Source organism: Stylophora pistillata, chromosome 7, assembly GCF_964205215.1.
Source record: "Stylophora pistillata chromosome 7, jaStyPist1.2, whole genome shotgun sequence".
NCBI classification, from domain to species: Eukaryota; Metazoa; Cnidaria; class Anthozoa; order Scleractinia; family Pocilloporidae; genus Stylophora; species Stylophora pistillata.
In genome coordinates, this window is record NC_142525.1 from 19820164 (window position 1) to 19840330 (window position 20167).

A 20167-nucleotide genomic window follows, 5' to 3' on the forward strand; every position below is an offset into this window, starting at 1 on the left:
CAGCAGCCGCCTCGGTAGCAGAGCCATCTGGCTTAAATGAGATGTAGAGCTGTGTATCATCAGCGTGTGTGTGAACATTAGGGAGATGGGATTCAACAAAATAGAAGAGCTTACTTGCGTATAGTGTGCAGAGCAAGGGACCTAAACATGAAGGTACCCCTTGAGGCAGATCAAAGTCACTCGAATAGCTACCGTTAATCAGGATTCGCTGTTTCCTGTTTGATAAATACGAGTGAAACCATTTAAGAGCGGTACCTGTAATTTCATACGTCACGTACAGGCGATTAACCAACACTTGGTGGTCAATCGTGTCGAATGCTGCACTCAGATCTAACAATACCAAAAGAGTAACTCGTTGATTGTCCATGGCAGCTAGTCAGTGACGTTCTGTATGAATAGGGCAGTCTCTATGCTGTGACCCAGTCGATAGTCTTACTGGAAGGTGGGATACAAGCCCGACTGAGTAACATGATCAGGCATCTGATCATAGACTGCCCTTTCGATTTATTTAGAGAGGTATTGCAGATTACTCACAGGTCTTAAATTGGATAGGGAAGTCTCTTGTTTAGTCTTCTTCGGTCTTGGATCCACGAGGGCCGTTTTCCAATCAAATGGAAAATGTCCCAAGGAAAGAGAAGAATTCACGACATTAGTGATGATGGGGAGAAGCGTATCAGACATGTCGACTACTAAGTTGGTCGGCATAGGATCGAGTTGGCAGCTTTTCTTCGATGATCTACTGACCAGCTTCCTCATATCTTCCACAGAGTACGTATTGAAATGATCAAGTTTCTCATCCCTTGTAAACACTTTATTCTCAGACACCTCTCCAGGATAAAGAGTACACGCATCAAGCTCAGCCCGAATTTTTGCAATCTTACCGTCAAAAAAACCGCCCAATTTCATTGCCTAAGATTGAATTGTCCGTGTATTCTGGAAAACACAACTCGTTCCTCGGAAGTAACAATGATCGAGTAGCCCTGAATAGCTTTGCTTGGTCTTGAATATTGTCGTTAACGAAGTCTGAGTAGAAAGTACGCTTAGCCCGTGTGCTTATATAAGTGACGTGGTTCTTAAGTTTCTTGAATGCCAACAAATCTTCCTGTGATCTCCGTTCTGCTTTCCGGCGTTGCCTTTTTGCCTCAGCTATCTCACTGGTGTACCAAGGTACCTTGGTCCTGGCCCGCACTGTTTTGGTTTTTAAAGGTGCATGACGATGAAGAACTTGAGAGAGTGTGGTCTTGTAATCCTTTACAAGTAAGTCCAAGTCCAGTGGGGTGCTAGGATTGATAATACCTCGATCACACAGCCCTGTTGGTACTACATCATTCGATGGGCTCTCAGCTTCCTGGGATTTAGTTTTCCTAAACTTTATTATCTTAGTCTGAAATGAAGGCTTACTGATGGTAACAACACAATGTACAGCTGCATAATCGAAGAAATAATGACAGGCGCGTGGTGGACTCGTAAGAATATCCTCAATCTTTCTTGTTAGAACAAGATCCAGGGTGTGGCCATGTACGTGCGTTGGCTCTGTCACATGTTGCTCCAAACCAAGTGACTCAAGCAGTTCTAAAAACTTAAGTGCATCAGTATCAATAGGAACATCCACGTGTATGTTGAAGTCACCAACGACAATCAAAGGCTCTTTATATAGAATAGTGGACTCCATCAGGTCAGAAAACTCCATCAGAAAGGTGTTAATAGGAATCCTGTGGTGGTTATCAGAATTCTGTGGACGGTAGACGATCACAAGCCGTATCGCTCCGGAGGTCGACGTTTGGACCAACAACTCACAAAATTCAAACGATTCTTGAATTCCGTCTCGAGTCTTTTTGACACGAAATGAATCTTTATACAGTAGTCCAATGCCTCCACCTATCCGTTCTTGTCGTGGAAAGTCAATAAACTTGTGACCAGGAGGACACAGTTCCGTTCTTAGCGCAGCATCACGAGGCTGAAGCCACGTCTCGATAATCGCAACCAAATCATATTTACGTTCACAGACATAATCTACAAAATCAGCTGTCTTATTGCGCACCGATTGAGCGTTCATGTGACAAAATGACAAAAAAAAAACCCATTCACGAAGTTGGCAGACAAGCAGTGCACTTTAGCGAAGTTCGAGACATTCCTAATTGTTAATTTAGAAAATGAAGAACATGATTGAGGCGCCCATAAAGCTCCATTATTTTGATGACGTGATTTCACAATGGTTGATGTACCGCATCCCTCAGGACCAGGATTAAGTTTGAAGAGCAGATCGCCTAGTAGCACTTGATGGAATGAGGCACATGAATTAGCATAATAGGCTAATGGACGCCTGTGCCTGCGTAGACGTAACCGGCAGGGGAAATCAAACATATTCAAAATTCTCAGGAACTCAGATGGAACGTAGTAGCTGATCCGCGTACGTCGTAAGAATGTAACATGAGCAGAGCCATTGAACAGATTGTTGTGAATAAACCATTAGAGAGCTCATTGTTCCATAAAGAGCGAAACAATACGTCGACACCATGTTCCCGCCAATAGCGTAACTCCACTTTCTGCATATAAACCCACACACAACCCATAATCCCTCCATTCGCTCTGACGAAGGGCTAACGCTCGAAACGTCAGCTTTTCAACTCTTTTCGGTGGCCAATTTACAATTTTAACTTAGTTGATATAACCAAATTACCTTGTTACCCCCACCGACGCAGTACCACAGTTTCTTTAGAAACTTACCCCCTTTATAGTTCTGTAAAGGTTTGACGATGACTGTTGCAATATGAGGCTCTTAGTAATAACTATAACTTTCAGTAACATTACAAGTGGACACTGTATTCACGGCTTGAAATATAAATTTAGTGTGCCCTCACAAACAATAAATATGTTAACTTTATTACATAGGAACAAATACGTTCGCTCTGTGTTCAAAAGCTATTGCTCTACGTTGAATTAAAGCAACTTTAAATCTTGGTTCAGACTAATTTACAAACGAACTATATTACTAAACCTACAAATACGCCTTTCAAATAGTCAACTGACACTTCGATTTTAAATAGTTTTCGGGCTGTTAGTGTGAACTTTATAAAGATTTTAGAAATCATTAAGGTAAACTTTTTGAGACGCCTAACGTCATAGTTTTCGTTTTAACAAAACACTGACCTTTGAGTTAAAGAACATGTCACATCAGGAAAAATTCAACTGGGCGACAAACGACCAAAATACTCAACTTAGAGCAAATTAGACTTCACCGATTACGCCCTTATTTCGCTATCATATGTATGTCTTTTTGTGCGGAAATTTTACATTATATAGCTCCTTACACTGAGTAATGTTAAACTCCTTCCAAACAGAACGATTTGATATATAGATATGTTAAGCAGGAGTACTTAAATTGTAGTCTAGTTCTTGATCCTTTTTTTTAAAGTAATCTTCTACGAGAAGGGAGAAAAGAGATCTCACACATACAATATCACTACTATTAACAATAACAATCAGAGACTTTTTTCTTCTTCTATGCTTCCACTTCCAAATTAATGTAACTCGCCGTTTTTCACTCCATTCTTATTTTGATTTAGAGTAATGAAGTTCAACAAGTCAATGCGTGTCACAATTCCAAATATCATCTCTTTTTCATCCGGTTTTCCTTTGTTGGAATCTGAGGTTTGAAATAGAACCATGGAAATTGTAAAATTATGAAATGTACATAATTATTCCATTACTACATCATTTTATCAAATAAGGTCATGAGAAAGCGCAAATATACCACAGTATTACACTGAAGAACAGGGCAAACATACGGAGCAACAAAATGGCCGCACTGAATGATCCAAACTTTGATGCTTTTTTCGTTTTTAGACTTGACTTTTAAAGAAACAAACTTTCAAGCGCGTCAGGTATTTTTTTTGTAAGTCGCACACTTAAATGGTTTCGTTAGTGTTGTTTTCACCCAATTCTAGATGAGAAAGCCTATTAAGGTTGTTAAAGAAGAAGGGAAATTCGCTGATAAAGTCATACCTAAGAACACTCAAAACAAAACAGCCCACGCAGCAAATAGAAGGCTGTTCGTAAACATTTTTTTACGCGCGTTGCAATATATTTAAAAGATAGTAAACACAACAACCTCGATTTTTGCTCGTATATTTGTCCTTATATCTGCTCCTCAAAGCTCAAACGTTTTTCCTCGAGCTTTTCTCTCGGAAAGATGTTCGTATCTTGGAACTGTTTATTATCGCGGACAAATATCCGTGCATATTTTCGCGCTAAATAGAGGATATTATCTATTTATTAAAAACTAGATCATTGGATAATGCAATTCAAGACTTTTTATTGGCTTAGCCATTATGGTATATCAGCCAATATACCATAATCTACAAATATGGTAAGCGTACGTGTCAGCTTAAAATTAAAAGGGAGCTAAAAATTTAATAAAATTTAATAATTTAATTCAACGTTTTTAATAAAACAATTATTCCACTCGCGCTTGTTAGATATGAGATGATTATAGCCAACGAGGCGCTACGCCCCTCGTTGGCTGTCTATCATCTCATATCCAACGCGCGCTCGTGGAATAATTGTTAAATATTTGATATTGTATCGTTTTACCCTTATTTTAGAAATGATCAAATCACTTACAGAGTCGTTGCCTGTGAACTACGACGGCATAGTGATCATGATCCAAGATGCGGGACAAACGGCCCAGGGTAGTGTCTAGTTTAACCTGGTGAAAAAAAGAAAATAAAAACTTCGAGCTTTAAATTCATTGAAAAGAAGAAGCTTGCTGCTCTGTGTTTTTTTAGGCAATTGCATGCTATCTTCTACCATTACAGGCTGAAAAGCATTATACTCTGGAATATCACGACCCCTGAATTTCATTGACTAACAGCCAGTACACTGCCCGCTCTATGCTTTTAAGAGGCTGACAGCATAGAAAGAGAACGCTTTAACGACCTTACACCAATTACCTTTTTAAAGTTTTTGTAAACAGAGTGGATAATGGGGCTTTCAGGTGTGATTCGTCCACTAAGCATCTGGGACATTATGTTACCAAGGGTTACCATTCCCATCACGGACCTAGAATGAAAAGAGAACAGGAATGGGTATGGCTTATCTGTTGAGATTGACACCTGTGCTCAAGGGGGTAGATTTGGTTAACATCGCATTACCGAAAAAGATCGTGCGCTTCATGCAGCTTAGATATCGTAAGGTCTCTAAAAAAGTATCTTTCAACGAAGAAGAACAAAACAGTATGTTGCCTGCATTACTTGATATGGAAAAGGAAAAAAGCAAACCAACGCATAGAAATCATGCAAAAGGTTAAACTGTCTAGTTCTTAGACATAAGGAATGCGCACCGAAATATATCTGTCATAGTATTACAAATAATGCAGCAATATTACTTCTGACAATTATTGAAGAATTTCAGAAAATCTCCGAATATGGACTTAAAACTCACCCCGATTCGTTGACAACTGGAAGTTGATCAAAACCTTCTCTGCAAAACAATATTTAATAATAATTGTGATTTTTAGGGTCAATGAAAACAAAGGGAAAAAGAGCGAAAAGAGGGGGACAAATACTCGGATGGACGCCTATTGGTTCGTTCTTTTATAGTGAGCAAGGGCTGCTTGATCTTAAATCAAAGCTTGAAGCCATGCAAATAACAGTTACTCAGAAGTTCAGATGATTGTCGGCTTTCATGCACACGTCTCGAAAAACATACTTCCGTTTGAGAGATTTTCTATAGACAACCTTGATTAGGTTCACAAATTCCGAAGCTTGGACCGGGGACCTCCCTCTCTGTTCCCTTATTTTCTCTTACAGAAACGAAAGCTTACTTTTCGGCGCCTTCGTCATCTTCTTGAAAGAAAAGATTTTCTACGTTGTAACGAACCCTTTCTGATAACTACTGAAAATGAAAGTCGTTTGAGATTTTGTCACCTCTTTTGAATTCTTACCGATTCTTTATGGTGATAAATCCTTTTGAAATATCAACACATTTTGTGGACAAGACAGTTTAATAAAAAAAGTTCGTCATTTGAAATAACGTATCTCTCGTCACTTTTGCGCCAAGGGGTCTCAAAACAATGATCGAGATCAACTTGTTCATATTCATTGTGTTTAATGGGAGTTTATATATATCTTATTAACCAAGCGCGAGGGCCGTACTGGGAGAATATCGGCCCGAGGTCTTGAGAGTACGGACCAAGCGCAGCGAGGTCCGTTTAAAAAAGACCGAGGGCCGATATTCATCCAGTACGGTCCCCAGCAAGCTTGGTTATTAAGAGATTTATGATACGACTGAAGTTCAAAGGGACACAAGTGCGGTATCATTCGGGACCATTCGGGACAGTGCCCGCTCCAATACTGAGAGAATATTGGACCGGCAATAGAACATTTTGATTGGTTGATTTTAGTTATTGGCCCTCTGACTGCCCGAGTCGTGTAATAATTCTCTGATACGAAACAGTCGAACTAATACATTCAAGATTGAGTGCAGAAACACTTTTTACTAATGCAAGTCTGGTGTTTCCGAAACCTTTATCAAAAGTAATTCAAAAATCAGGAATTTATTAAAAAAGAGCTGCAGAAAACAGAGCAAAAATGAATTTCATCCATAAGAGCGAATGAATGAATACAATACCTGTCCATTATGTCAATGGACTGTTGACAGGTGACAGTTGGCAAAACAGTCAAAGGAGTTGGAAGGTCGATACAGGAAATTTTCTTTGTCCACCACCTTTAAAATCATAAATCTTTCGTTAGTAATGTAACAAAGATGGTAATGTTGAGAGATTTCTTTATCATTCCTTATTTACGTAAGTTAACAGAGCTGACTTTGAAATCTGCCTTGAATAACTCAAAAACAATTGCTAAGTGTAACACACCTTAGATTCCTCTTAGATGAGTGAGTCAAGCAACCATTTCGTTGCAGCGTGCAATGCAAAACTGAGTAGAATCAAATGTCAATATTTTTTTATCATTGCATTGCAAGAAAAAAACCAAGGAGATATGACATTTACTTTGAATAAAAAAATGTGAGACCGTTTTGGCAAAAATCAGCTAGTATGACATGACCTTCAGTGTAAAGGAAACATACCAAAATTTACTGTGGTCTTCATTCCTCTCTTTTTCAAGAAATCCTTTGTCTTCCATCCAGTCATCACTTAAGAATTTTGTCCTGTGGATGTCATAAAAAAGTTGTAAACTACCTTGAATTCTTCATAAGATAATTAGGTATAATAATATAATAATATTCATTACTTGTTTGGAAAAAATTCCAGTTATGAACTTACATGTAGTTCCTGACAGAGTCAGGTAAAAGGACAACACACTTCTGTCCCTCCTGCAGAGTCTGGGCTGCCTGCACTGCAGCTGCCATTGCACTTCCACAAGAACCTCCTAAATAAGAAATGGCAGACTGAATATATCTACACATGCATTCTGCTATTTAGTCATGTCACCATATAAGGGCAACATAACATACACTAATGCCTGCCACTTCCTGGTAGGTTACAAACTGCTTTTTCTTCAGTTAACTGATTTCAACTGAGGGGTACGGGAATGTTTGCATAAGGTGTGATTGTTTACTTTAAAGAAGTCATGTAGAGAAGTTTTTTGCTAGTGACTATCTCTGAACTTTTAACAACCTGAGAGGATTGGGTTCACCTGAGCTATATTTAGATGAAAGTCCATAGATTTGAAAGTTTTGGTCCTTTACTTGATATTAGTAACTTGCTATCACTGCTGGTCGTAGGAGTAAAGTTGAGAACAGTGGTAATTAAAGCTATATTAAATGTCGATTAAAAACTCTTGCCTAATACATATCACTACTAATGAGGTCATCAATCTTTTCATCACTTCCTAACTCATATAGATGATGCATGCCACTTAACAACATATTTAAAATAATTTTTGATTAAGCATATTCTATGAGAAAACACACCACACAGCAATCCCTCTTCTTTTATGAGTCTCCTTGCAAAAGTGAATGCTTCTTTGTCTCCAACTTTGTACCACTTGTCAACAACTGAACGGTCCAGAACAGTAGGAACAAAGTCATACCCAATACCTTCAACCTAAATAGACAGGTGATAGCATTGAGGGACCAAATTTTGTTTTCAGAATACATCATGCATGCTACTATAGGTGAGTGGAAATTATCAATAACCTTTAAAATCATTTCTGATCAATCAACAAATATTACGTCAATTCTCAATAAACTTTAAAAAAAAATTGTCGACCCTAATATAGTGTTAAATTTAAGACAGAATTGCAAAATTGAAAAAAATTTTGCATTCTAATTAGTTAATGAAGTAAGTTATTTTGCATGGAATTGCATGTTTAAAACAGTTTGCTAAGTGATATTGTTTTGCATCTGAGTGTGCACTCAGGATAAATTCAAATATACTATTGGTGTTTTCCTTTTTTCCTATATTTACACTAAATTATTCAATTATGTGATACAAGAAAAATCGGTTATCTGATTTGTAAATCCCATGTTAAATTGCATTTGAAAACTGATCTTGCACTCATCGCTTCCTGATTCTGGAAATATCAGTTTTCAGGTGCAATTCAAGCCAGAATTCATGAGTCAGGTAAGGAATTTTCCTATTATAATATATACATAGCAGTTCCTGTCTTGCAACATATAAAGGCACTGACAAAACATACAACCCTATCTATCTATTGCAGTTAATGTTCTCTTAGATAATGGGGGTAAAGTCCCGCTGAATAAAGTGACGAAAAGGCAAAAATAATACTTGTTGAGAGCTGCCCTCACACTCTAGGAAGGTCAGTTATTTTCTTTTGAATTCTTTTGCTAAGAGGTCTCTAACTTGTACAATTACAATTACAAGTTATAATATCTTCCAGTGACAAGAGAAACAAAGCATGTAATTGAAGGAAGGAGGAGGTTGCATGGGGCGGTATGGGGGATGTAAGATGCAGAGGTTGAGGCTTTCTAACAGCTTTTATTCGGCAATCAAAACTACGGCTATATAGCAGCACATGCTTAGCAAAACAAAAGACCCAATGTCTCGTACGTGCAAAGTTCATATACCTTAACAGTGTCCGATGTCAGCACATAGCTGCATGGTGTGACATTACCTTATGTAATGCGATTCGATAATCATGTCTTACAAACAAAACTCTAAGCACAAATTGTCACGGGGGTGGGGGGTATATATACCAGTAGATATGAAATATAACTGCAAGTTTCACTTCTTGCTTAAAATTTATTATGACATCAAGTTGTTCCTGCTAAATGCACGAATAATGATAATTAAAATGTTCACTGCATGACACTTCAGAAAATTGAGGTTATGTTTTTCCAAGGGAAATTTTTCCTGTGGTAGAATTCCTTCCTGTGAATTTACTCTTCAATGCTTGAGTATGACCAGAAATCTCTGTTACTTTATGTTTTCTTACATTATATATTGGGTCATCACAGTCATTAAGTTCTTCTGGTTCAGCTAAGATTGATCCATGTGGATCAACACCAACAATCTATGAATTTAAAAATAAATAAAAATAAATTATATAATAAATTAAAAGAAAATTGGACGGTATGGATAAAGCAATATGTAAGTAAAAAAATGAACAAAAAACGAAAATTAATCTACAAATTGATATGTCTAATGAGGATCTAACAGAGCTTACAATAAATTGTGAAACAAAAGGGTCAGTGAAACACACACACACAAAAAAAAATGAAAAACTGCATGTAATTTGCAAAATGGAATTTCATATTAAGAACTCAAGGTACCTTAACGTTAGGGCATTTTTCTTTTATTTTTCTTGCTACTCCTGTGATTGTACCTCCAGTACCAGCTCCAAGTACCACCATGTCAACCTTACCTTAATTTGCACAAAACACATCGTACAATAATCAGTCTGTATGACCACAATCAACACATCACATTTTCCTAGTTAACACATCCCCATTTAAAAATGTACTTCACCATTTTAAAATGTACTTGACATTTCAGGTATCTTAGTTCCTGAATGAGCCAATCAGATCTCAAATGCATTTTTAATGAGTTCTCTGGGAACTAAGTTCCTGTGTCAACCAATCAGATTTGGTTTGTAATATGGACTTTGCTCTTTAGGAACTAAGTTCCTCAACAAACCAATGACATGGAAGAATACATGACGTGACATTTCTAAATTAAGATTCGCCTGTTTAATTTATGTCAACACTAAATAGAGCGGACAACAATGTTACACTTTGGAAATGAGTCGAATACACGATGGTCTACACGGCAACGAAAAGGCATCTGATACCACACAATTCTGTAAAAAATGCCACAGCGGTTTTGCCGCGCTTTTTACCAGCGCTAATACATATATCTTGTTAGTAGTTTTGTTGTGTAGTATCGCTGATTATTATTACAAGTTGTGCCGTAGTTTGACGAGCCCGTAGGGCGTGCGAAAATACAAATAACGAGTAAAATTTTTACTCAGCGATACTATACAACAAAACGTCTAATAAGTTATTTATTATCCAACACGCCAAACTGTTATATATATGTTGTTCAGTGCGGGTGAATTTCGCGGATATTTATTTACGGGGAGTGCGTGACAGAAGTATGCGAAGCAGTACCAAACTGGCGCGTTGTTTTGTTGCTGTTTCTATTTTCTTCGATGAATTAAAGGAAGAAATTTCCTGGACGTCAAGCTGTTCTTCTTCATTTGATTCATCTAGTAAACTTAGATCTATATTTGCCAGCCATTCTGACTCTTCGTCGTAGGATGTATGATTCAAACTGGCTGCCGTTTTGTTTTTCATCATTTAACTACAAATCCACCGTCATTTAACTACAAATTCTCCGCTTGTGTGATGCGAGAAAATCTGTTTAACCGATACTCTAGAGTACAAATACCGCGTGACATTTGTACTCAACCAATCGTTTCGTAACATTTTCAACGCTGTAGTGTATGTATAAAGGGAAGAAATTTCCTCCCCAACGCTTCAAATGCGTTGTTTATTTTGTTTCGGAAAAGTATTTCGCTACGCTTCAATGATCTCGTCTCGGATTGGTGAAAAAATGACAGGTGTATTCATGCATAGAAATGAACTTACACTTGCGAAACGAGATGTAATCGGCGTTGAGTTTCTTGTTTTCCTCTTCTCTCTCGTGAGTTGAAAAAATCCATTCCCAAAGAAAAATTAGGCAGATCTTCATCGGCGTATTCGCTCGTTGCCATGTCTAGTTTAACTTTTTTACGGAAGTTTTTCCCAGTTTTTAATGAAAAATGCTGAAGTCACTTGCGCGAAAAAAAATTGTCCCGAGGGATTTGACGTCACCAGCGTGAATCAGTGGGAAGCACGCTGGCGCAATTGAGTTTGATTGCACGACTCTTAGAAGCTATGTTGTAATAAGCAACATAAACCGGTCTAAAAACTTATCGCAAGAGCAACATTGCCGGGGGAGACTGTTTTGACTTGTGTACATCACCATTTCAAAACGTACTTGACATTAAAGGTATCTTAGTTTCAGAATGAGCCATTCAGATCTCAAATACATTTTTCATGAGGTCTTTGGGAACTAAGTTCCTGTGTCAACCAATCATATTTGGTTTGTAGTATCATATTTGGTTTGTAGTTTCATATGTTTGTTGTTGTTCGAAGTATCAACTTTGTTCTTTAGGAACTAAGTTCCTCAACAAACCAATGACACGGAAGAATGTATGACATGTCATTTCTAAATTAAGGTTTGCCTGTTTTATTCATGTCAGCACTAAATAACACAGACAACAAATTGAATGTATAACATGGCAGAGCCGCGCAATCAAACTCAGTATCTGTAAGCGTGCTCCAGATCTCGATAGCACACGCTGTTGGCGCCTCCAAATGGCTTCGCCAGAATTTTTTTTTTTCGCGCGAGCGGCAAATTTGTGAACACGGTGAAAAATACTATACTTCGCGACAATAATGGATAAAAATAGAGACTCGGCCCACCAATCCCAAAACGAAGACAATTTTGCGACCTTTTCCCTTTGGCTAGAATTCTTAAGCGAGGCAGAAAAAGAGAAAAACAACGGGAAACGAGACTCGGCATCAGCGCTCATACGTCAGCGTGCGTTCATCGAGATATGAAGCACGCGGTAAGTTTGGAGAGCACGAAAGATGCGTAAGAGTTGCTCGAGGCGTAGCCAATTGTTATATAACATTTTCAATGCTGTAGCTTATGTATAAAGGGCTGAGATTTCCTCTCCTACGCTTTAATGCATTGTTTATTTTGTTTCGAAAAAGTATTTTGCTATGCTTCAATGATCTTGTCCCAGATTGGTCAAAAACTGACAGGTGCGTTCATGCATGGAAATAAAGTTAGAGTTCCGAAACGAGATGAAACCGTTGATTGTTTTGTTTTCCCTTTCTCTGGGTTCATTCTCAGGAGTTGAAAAATCCATTCCCAAAGAAAAAGTAGGCAGATCTTCATCGGCTTGTTCGCTTGTTGCCATGTCTAGTTTAACTTTTTGCGGAAGTTTTTTTTTATGTTGCTTATTACAACATAGCTTCTAAGAGTCGTGCAATCAAACTCAATTGCGCCAGCGTGCTTCCCACTGATTCACGCTGGTGACGTCAAATCCCTCGGGACAATTTTTTTTCACGCGAGTGACTTCAGCATTTTTCATTAAAAACCGGGAAAAACTTCCGTAAAAAAGTTAAACTAGACATGGCAACAAGCGAATATGCCGATGAAGATCTGCCTAATTTTTCTTTGGGAATGGATTTTTTCAACTCACGAGAGAGAAGAGGAAAACAAGAAACTCAACGCCGATTACATCTCGTTTCGCAAGTGTAAGTTCATTTCTACGCATGAATACACCTGTCATTTTTTCACCAATCCGAGACGAGATCATTGAAGCGTAGCGAAATACTTTTCCGAAACAAAATAAACAACGCATTTGAAGCGTTGGGGAGGAAATTTCTTCCCTTTATACATACACTACAGCGTTGAAAATGTTACGAAACGATTGGTTGAGTACAAATGTCACGCGGTATTTGTACTCTAGAGTATCGGTTAAACAGATTTTCTCGCATCGCGCAAGCGGAGAATTTGTAGTTAAATGACGGTGGATTTGTAGTTAAATGACGAAAAACAAAACGGCAGCCAGTTTGAATCATACATCCTACGACGAAGAGTCAGAATGGCTGGCAAATATAGATCTAAGTTTACTAGATGAATCAAATGAAGAAGAACAGCTTGACGTCCAGGAAATTTCTTCCTTTAATTCATCGAAGAAAATAGAAACAGCAACAAAACAACGCGCCAGTTTGGTACTGCTTCGCATACTTCTGTCACGCACTCCCCGTAAATAAATATCCGCGAAATTCACCCGCACTGAACAACATATATATAACAGTTTGGCGTGTTGGATAATAAATAACTTATTAGACGTTTTGTTGTATAGTATCGCTGAGTAAAAATTTTACTCGTTATTTGTATTTTCGCACGCCCTACGGGCTCGTCAAACTACGGCACAACTTGTAATAATAATCAGCGATACTACACAACAAAACTACTAACAAGATATATGTATTAGCGCTGGTAAAAAGCGCGGCAAAACCGCTGTGGCATTTTTTACAGAATTGTGTGGTATCAGATGCCTTTTCGTTGCCGTGTAGACCATCGTGTATTCGACTCATTTCCAAAGTGTAACATTGTTGTCCGCTCTATTTAGTGTTGACATAAATTAAACAGGCGAATCTTAATTTAGAAATGTCACGTCATGTATTCTTCCATGTCATTGGTTTGTTGAGGAACTTAGTTCCTAAAGAGCAAAGTCCATATTACAAACCAAATCTGATTGGTTGACACAGGAACTTAGTTCCCAGAGAACTCATTAAAAATGCATTTGAGATCTGATTGGCTCATTCAGGAACTAAGATACCTGAAATGTCAAGTACATTTTAAAATGGTGAAGTACATTTTTAAATGGGGATGTGTTAGTTCTATTTTAATATCATGATATTGCATTTTTTCTCAACAAAAGGGCTCCATCACAACAAGAACTGCATTTCTGCTTTATCATAACTACTAAAGCACACCAACTTTAATTTCAATAGTTTTGATAATGTACTAGCACTGTTGCTGTTAGCAAACAAGTTAGTTAACCTACCACCACACTGCTGGACTATTTCTTCACCTGTTCCATCATAATGAGCCAAAGGGTTGCTTGCATTTCGATACTAAAAGAAACAAATCTTAGTGTCATTAATTTATATATTGACACCTGACTTATATATTGATTTATATATTGACACCTATTGACACCCATTGACACCTGAACCGCCCGTAACCGCCCGAACTTCGCGATCGCCTCGCGCGAGAACGCTTTCCCCCCTACCTCCCATACTAAGTGGAGTTTTGTCCCCAAACTTCCTCTATAGTTTGGAGATCAATAAGCCAATCAGAATCCGTTGTTTGCGCATATATTTTTTCGACTTTAGGGGGTACTAGAGGGGCATTACTCTATGCGTCTTCACTAAATGATCAAATTTGAAAATATGGCGTCCACGCGGCCGACCCTCAAAATTTTCAGGTCGGATTTTTCGTTCATTTGCGATCGAGTTAGACCTTGTGGAATTCAGAATGTAAAGTAACAATGCTATAGAATACTCTACTTGGAAAAGAATGGATATCCAGGTCTTAAAAGTGACAGAATAAGCTCTCAAGTCAACGACATTACGATTCTCTAAGGCGATGCGAATTATGGACGTAAAGTGAAAACCGAACTTTCGGACTTCAAGCAGGGCCTGGCGACAATTTGACGATTCGATGGCCCGGTAAATATTATGTTTGAGTAACAATGTGTTCAAAAAGTATAGTTTAATAGAAGATTTTGCCTCAAATCGAAGTTTTTTCAGAATTTTCACCATAACGCTGCGCAATTTCTGGCCACGAAGGCAAGTAAACAACGATCCAAGCATGATGAATTTTACCGCGTGGGCTTTTTACACGTAAGAAATTCGTACGTTTTTCGCTTATTACAGTAAATCAAAAACTGTTTTGAATAAATCTGACGTCCCGAAATATTTCTTGGCCATTTTAGTCTTGCTTCCTATTGATAGATTCCATGAAACTTGAGATCTCTTCACTCACGGACAAATTTGCATATTCCCTTTTGAAATATGATCCACATGCCTATTTTCACACATGCGAAAATATTTAGCGATTTTTATCTTTCATCTTGATTTTTGAGTTAAAACGTAATATGCACCTATCGCTTTTTTCGCCGGAAATAAGTTCTTTAATTAGTCCTCTTTCACTGGAGCTTTTTTTTGGAAAAGCTGATTTTTAAAAATTTACTGCGCATTGTGTTTGCCTTCTTGGTTTCTCCAAAATTTTGACTTTTCGTCGGCACGTGTTACACGTAAGTGTCAATGAGTTAATACATTTACAAATTGACATCTAAAACCACATTCATATTAGATTCCCTTTTTAACAGCAACACTATCAACTTGACCAGTGCACTTATGATGGGGTATCACTTCACTTCACTAATTGCATCACATCCAATTTCTAAATGAAATAAAATTACAGTGGAACCCCACCTTATGCCCACCTTAGTAATATGGTCAGCCCAATTTATTACCGAAACCTTGGTAGTATGGTTATCCCATTAATATGATCAATTTGGATGACCATTTTAATGGGGTTCCACCTGTAATTATAAGTAAATTTTCCTTTGTTATTTGTCATTTGCAAAGGTGAGTTTCAAAGTAGGGTGGTCGAGGAAGGGAGGGGAAGGGTTCAACTTGCTGTGGGTCAGGTCAGTCACGTCTGGAGACAAGTAGGATGAACTCAAGAAACATACCAAGACTCACTCTGATCACTGAATTAGGCTCAGTAATTTTCAATCAAAACTTCTGACTATTGCATGACAACTTTCTATAGTTATCAAAGTCAGCTTATGGTCTTGTAAGGGTCTTGTGATTACTGGTGCACCATAGATTTTAAAAGCTATGACTAAGTCTCCCTTAAGTTTGACTCTTCAGTCAACTGCCTAACATTTTCCTATAATACCTCCATTTCCCAAAAATAAATATTATGTTCAATTAAACCCAAAAAAATCAGGAAAGAGGCAAGAACATATTGCCAATCATAATCATCTGTTATTTCCTAACCTGATCCAAGATGATGGAATTTGGAATCTCACAGTTAAGTCGTTGAGCAACACCAATGTGTGATTCTGAAATAAACAGACAACACTTTGTTTCATCTACAAGCTCTTTTTTCTTTCAAACAAGATATGGGCTGTGGCTCATGTACACTTCATACTCTGGGTAAATTTAACTCCTTTCCTTTGAGGATTGTAACATGTCTTGACATGAGTGTGTCAGTGCCCTTACTGGAGAAAAGTTTAGCTAGGGTATTAATTATTGCAAGGAAAACTGATGGCAGGTAAAGACAGCTGCTTCTAATCTGATCAAAAGTTTGAGAAATACAGTTACAGTAATTATATTGACGTATTCTATTCCTTCAATACACCATTCTTCACCAACACAGGGAGGCCAAGCTCTCCATGAGAGGATAATATTATAAAGCTTGTATGGGAGTTAAGACTCTGCTCTGTAACTCTATGAACAATTAAGGACTCCTTTGAGTACTGTAACATATAAGCTGATGTTTCCAGTGTTTGGCCTCTGTAGTGGATGAAGGGTTAACACAGTTTAGAAACTAGTTACACTTGCTAAGTTACATTTTACTAACTCAGTTAATAAACCAAATTATCTTGTTTCTACAATAAAGTCAATTTAACTTTTTAAAGCTTCTACTTGCACATTAGCAATATAATAATTTAAAGTAACTGACTTGATGTGACAGTAATAAGGTAAATCCAGTTGTGATATTGTTGCTATTGAGAGGATGTTATCTACCTGGTGAGTCAAACTTGGCTTCTGTTGGTGTACGCACTATTTCTGCACCTAGGGCCCGAAGGACATCTACCTAAAAATTATCAGGTTACAGCTATGAGCTGGCATCAAATGAATCGATAGAGCCAAAAATCCCTCAAAACTGCAAGGATAAAACTGACTGTGAGCCAGTCAACTATGCCATGCCATGCATGGCTGTATGAATAATCATTATAAATTACACAGCTTTATAAAAATGCTCACACTTATTGGCTTCAACACTTGATCCATCTGCTGGGTGGTTGCATGCTTAGATCAGTTAATTTTGCTTTTTTTTTTTAACACAAAATGAAAGAAGTTTGAAAGTCCCAATGCTATAAAAGACATGGTTAGTGTGCAGTGTGCAACCATTGAGTTATGGATTCAACTGGTAGGTTTGCAAAGCATCCGAGAAGCAAAAGTCGCACTCTACTATTGCCCTGTGTAATGCTGCACATGCAAGCGTGAGTAGTTGTACTCTACCTTCTACTTCTTTCGTGCTTAGCAACCTCCAGGGTGCATCCATAGCCTGATGATTGCATGCTATATGCTAACCATCTCTTAAGTGGGGAATTATACCAAGAGGACAAGCACTTTTTGGTCATTTACAGGAAAAGATATACCAGCTAGTTGAAGATGAACAGATTTCTAAAGAAATTTGCAATTTTTTTGTCAAGCAGTGTAATCTGACCTATAAGGAAGATGGAATAATCCCACTCTTTTCACTGGATGAGGTAAATCTTTGAGGCTGATAGGTAACAACAAATTCAAACACAGTTCCTTTGTCTACTTTCCCAGGAGTTTCCTTGGATTGAATGAAGTAGATTGAAGGTGATTACATTTTGCTTATAATTTTTAGTTTGGGAACTTGTCTCTGAGGATGGAGGACAATCTGAAGAGTATAATACAATGTAACAAAACCCATGAAAAGTTCACACCACAGGTACAGCACTAAATTCATTCAAGCAGGACAATACCTTTTCATTACTCATCTTTTCAGGCATCACTATAATGCAGCGATAACCTTTCACTGCTGCTGCTAAAGCAAGGCCAATTCCTGAAAACAGATAAACATAATTTTCCTCAGCATATAAACCTCATACATTCTTTATGTCCCCCAATTAATGGCCATCTTCAGGGAAAATCTCTGTGAATTTCTATGTAATTCCATTCCAGAGCTTTGTTTTCCTCTTAATTGGCACAGTGGAGAAAACGTAACCTGTCTATAGCACATGCTGAGATTCAGTTCACCTAACAAGAAATGATATGGAAAATGGGAAAGGAATAGAATCATAATTTCTTGGTGGAAAAGAAATATTTAAGGATCCGTTAAACATATAGAATCAGTTAAACATGTAGAATCAGATTTCTAGTGCTATTTTTTCGGCGGTGACACTAGAAGTTTTCAAATATAGAGCACACATAACTCAATACATAAGCTTAATTTTTGAAAAGAAATTCTTGAAAACTTGCCTCAATACTTCTGGTTCAACATGGATAGCACAGACTGGGCTGGTTTAATTTTAGTTTAAACGGTAGGAAAAACAGATAAAACCCAGACGAATTTGAACAAACTATGGAATATTGGCTCATCCTCAGTGTAAAAACCTGTGAAGCTCAGAGTGAGGTAAAACAAAGACAACAAAACATTATAAACAATAGCGTACAGCAAAACAATACCTCATGAAACAAAGAAAACCTCGTCAGGTATTTACACCAAGGATGACCCGGAATATTGGATTACATGTAATTCTAGACACGCCTCCACACACGCCTACAAATATGATGTAATGTGAATACGCAATGATTGCAACATAAAAACTTGAAATTTGAAAATTTGAAAGTTTATCTCTACCTATACCAAAAAAGGAATTGTGCTACTGAATAGTAAAGAACAATGTAAACTGACTGACCAGTATTTCCCGATGTGGGTTCAATGAGAGTGTCTCCAGGTTTGAGTTTTCCTTGGCGCTCAGCATCTTCAATCATTCTAAGGCCTATCCTGTCCTTCACTGAACCTCCTGCGTTGAAATACTCACACTTTGCCACTGAGGATGAAATACAATCTCACTATTAAGTCACAGTCATGGTCTTTTAATGACACACATAAGTTAAACTTGTACTCACACAATTCACATTTCAAGCCACAGCTTTTTCCAATCTTGTTTATTCGAACTAGCGGGGTATTTCCAATGCGATGAAGAATATTTGGAATTACTTTGTTCTCTGTCACCCTAAGAAATTCGGGAAAGAGTTAACTTTTCATTAAACGACATAACTGGTCTTGTTGCACTAAACACAGTTCGATCACTTACGCGGTCTTTTCGTGTTGATGTGGAGATTCAGTTTTCACTCCCAAGTGCCAAGTACATTTCGAAGGTAAATCGGGCCGAACCCATTGCCGTTTATCACCGACAGAACTTGATCGTTTCAACTCTTGATGAGACATTTTCCCTACAACATTGCATCAGCTAACAAACTAAAGACGTCTTCACTCTCGAGTGACCCAACGGAAGTCGAGTCCGAGAGAGTCCTCTGACGTAATTTCGTATGATTGGTTACCAAATGTAAGAAGGTAGTAGATCCTGGACAAAATGTTCGATTCGTCGTTTCCGCAGTCCTTTACTTCTGGTCGAGTCGTTATTTTCCGAGTTTGACTCGTCGAACTTCCAGTTCGAGTCGCCGTTATAGAAGTCGACTCATCGCTTCGTGAGTTCGTTTCGTCGTATTATTGTCAGTTCGCGGCCGGCCTCTTCGGGACTAGGACAAAACACTGACACTGGGTCAACTGACCCCCTACTGACCCCCTCTTAAATGCACTGGAAATCATGACAACCTAACGATACAAAATTACGATGTAATTAACAATTATTCCACAAGCGCGCGTTGGATATGAGATGATTATAGCCAACTTGGCGCTACGCGCCTCGTTGGCTATCTATCATCTCATATCCAACAAGCGCGAGTGGAATAATTGTTTTATTAAAAAAAAAAACGCCCCCAAGATGTTAGACAAATCTTCTCGACTTTATTTCGTGAGAAGAGACCGGATGTTAAGATGTACAGATATTAGATTATGGTATATTGGCTGATATACCATAATGGCTAAGCCAATAAAAAGTCTTGAATTGCATTATCCAATGACCCAGTTTTTAATAATAAATTATTAAAAACTAGATCATTGGATAATGTAATTCAAGACTTTTTATTGGCTTCGCCATTATGGTATATCAGCCAATATACCATAATCTACAAATATGGTAAGCGTACGTGTCAG

General features: G+C 37.9%; 2 protein-coding genes across 2 annotated transcripts; both read right to left on the bottom strand.

Moving 5' to 3' along the window:
• Positions 1 to 883: 883 nt before the first annotated feature.
• Positions 884 to 2056, bottom strand: LOC111330848 (uncharacterized). The gene has a single exon (XM_022935812.2). The coding sequence runs from the start codon at positions 2054 to 2056 to the stop codon at positions 884 to 886; it is 1173 nt and encodes a 390-aa protein (XP_022791547.2).
• Positions 2057 to 2862: 806 nt separating this feature from the next.
• Positions 2863 to 19640, bottom strand: LOC111330859 (cystathionine beta-synthase-like protein). The gene is made up of 17 exons (XM_022935824.2): positions 19206 to 19640; positions 19018 to 19124; positions 18804 to 18938; positions 17868 to 17947; positions 16876 to 16945; positions 16123 to 16187; positions 14115 to 14184; positions 9754 to 9845; positions 9417 to 9494; positions 7933 to 8065; positions 7283 to 7388; positions 7087 to 7167; positions 6631 to 6726; positions 5443 to 5481; positions 4953 to 5061; positions 4624 to 4708; positions 2863 to 3646 (listed from the first exon to the last, which is right to left on the bottom strand). Exons 1-17 carry the CDS (start codon positions 19337 to 19339, stop codon positions 3522 to 3524), a joined length of 1605 nt encoding a protein of 534 aa, XP_022791559.1. The 5' UTR covers positions 19340 to 19640; the 3' UTR covers positions 2863 to 3521.
• Between the last annotated feature and the right edge of the window lie 527 nt (positions 19641 to 20167).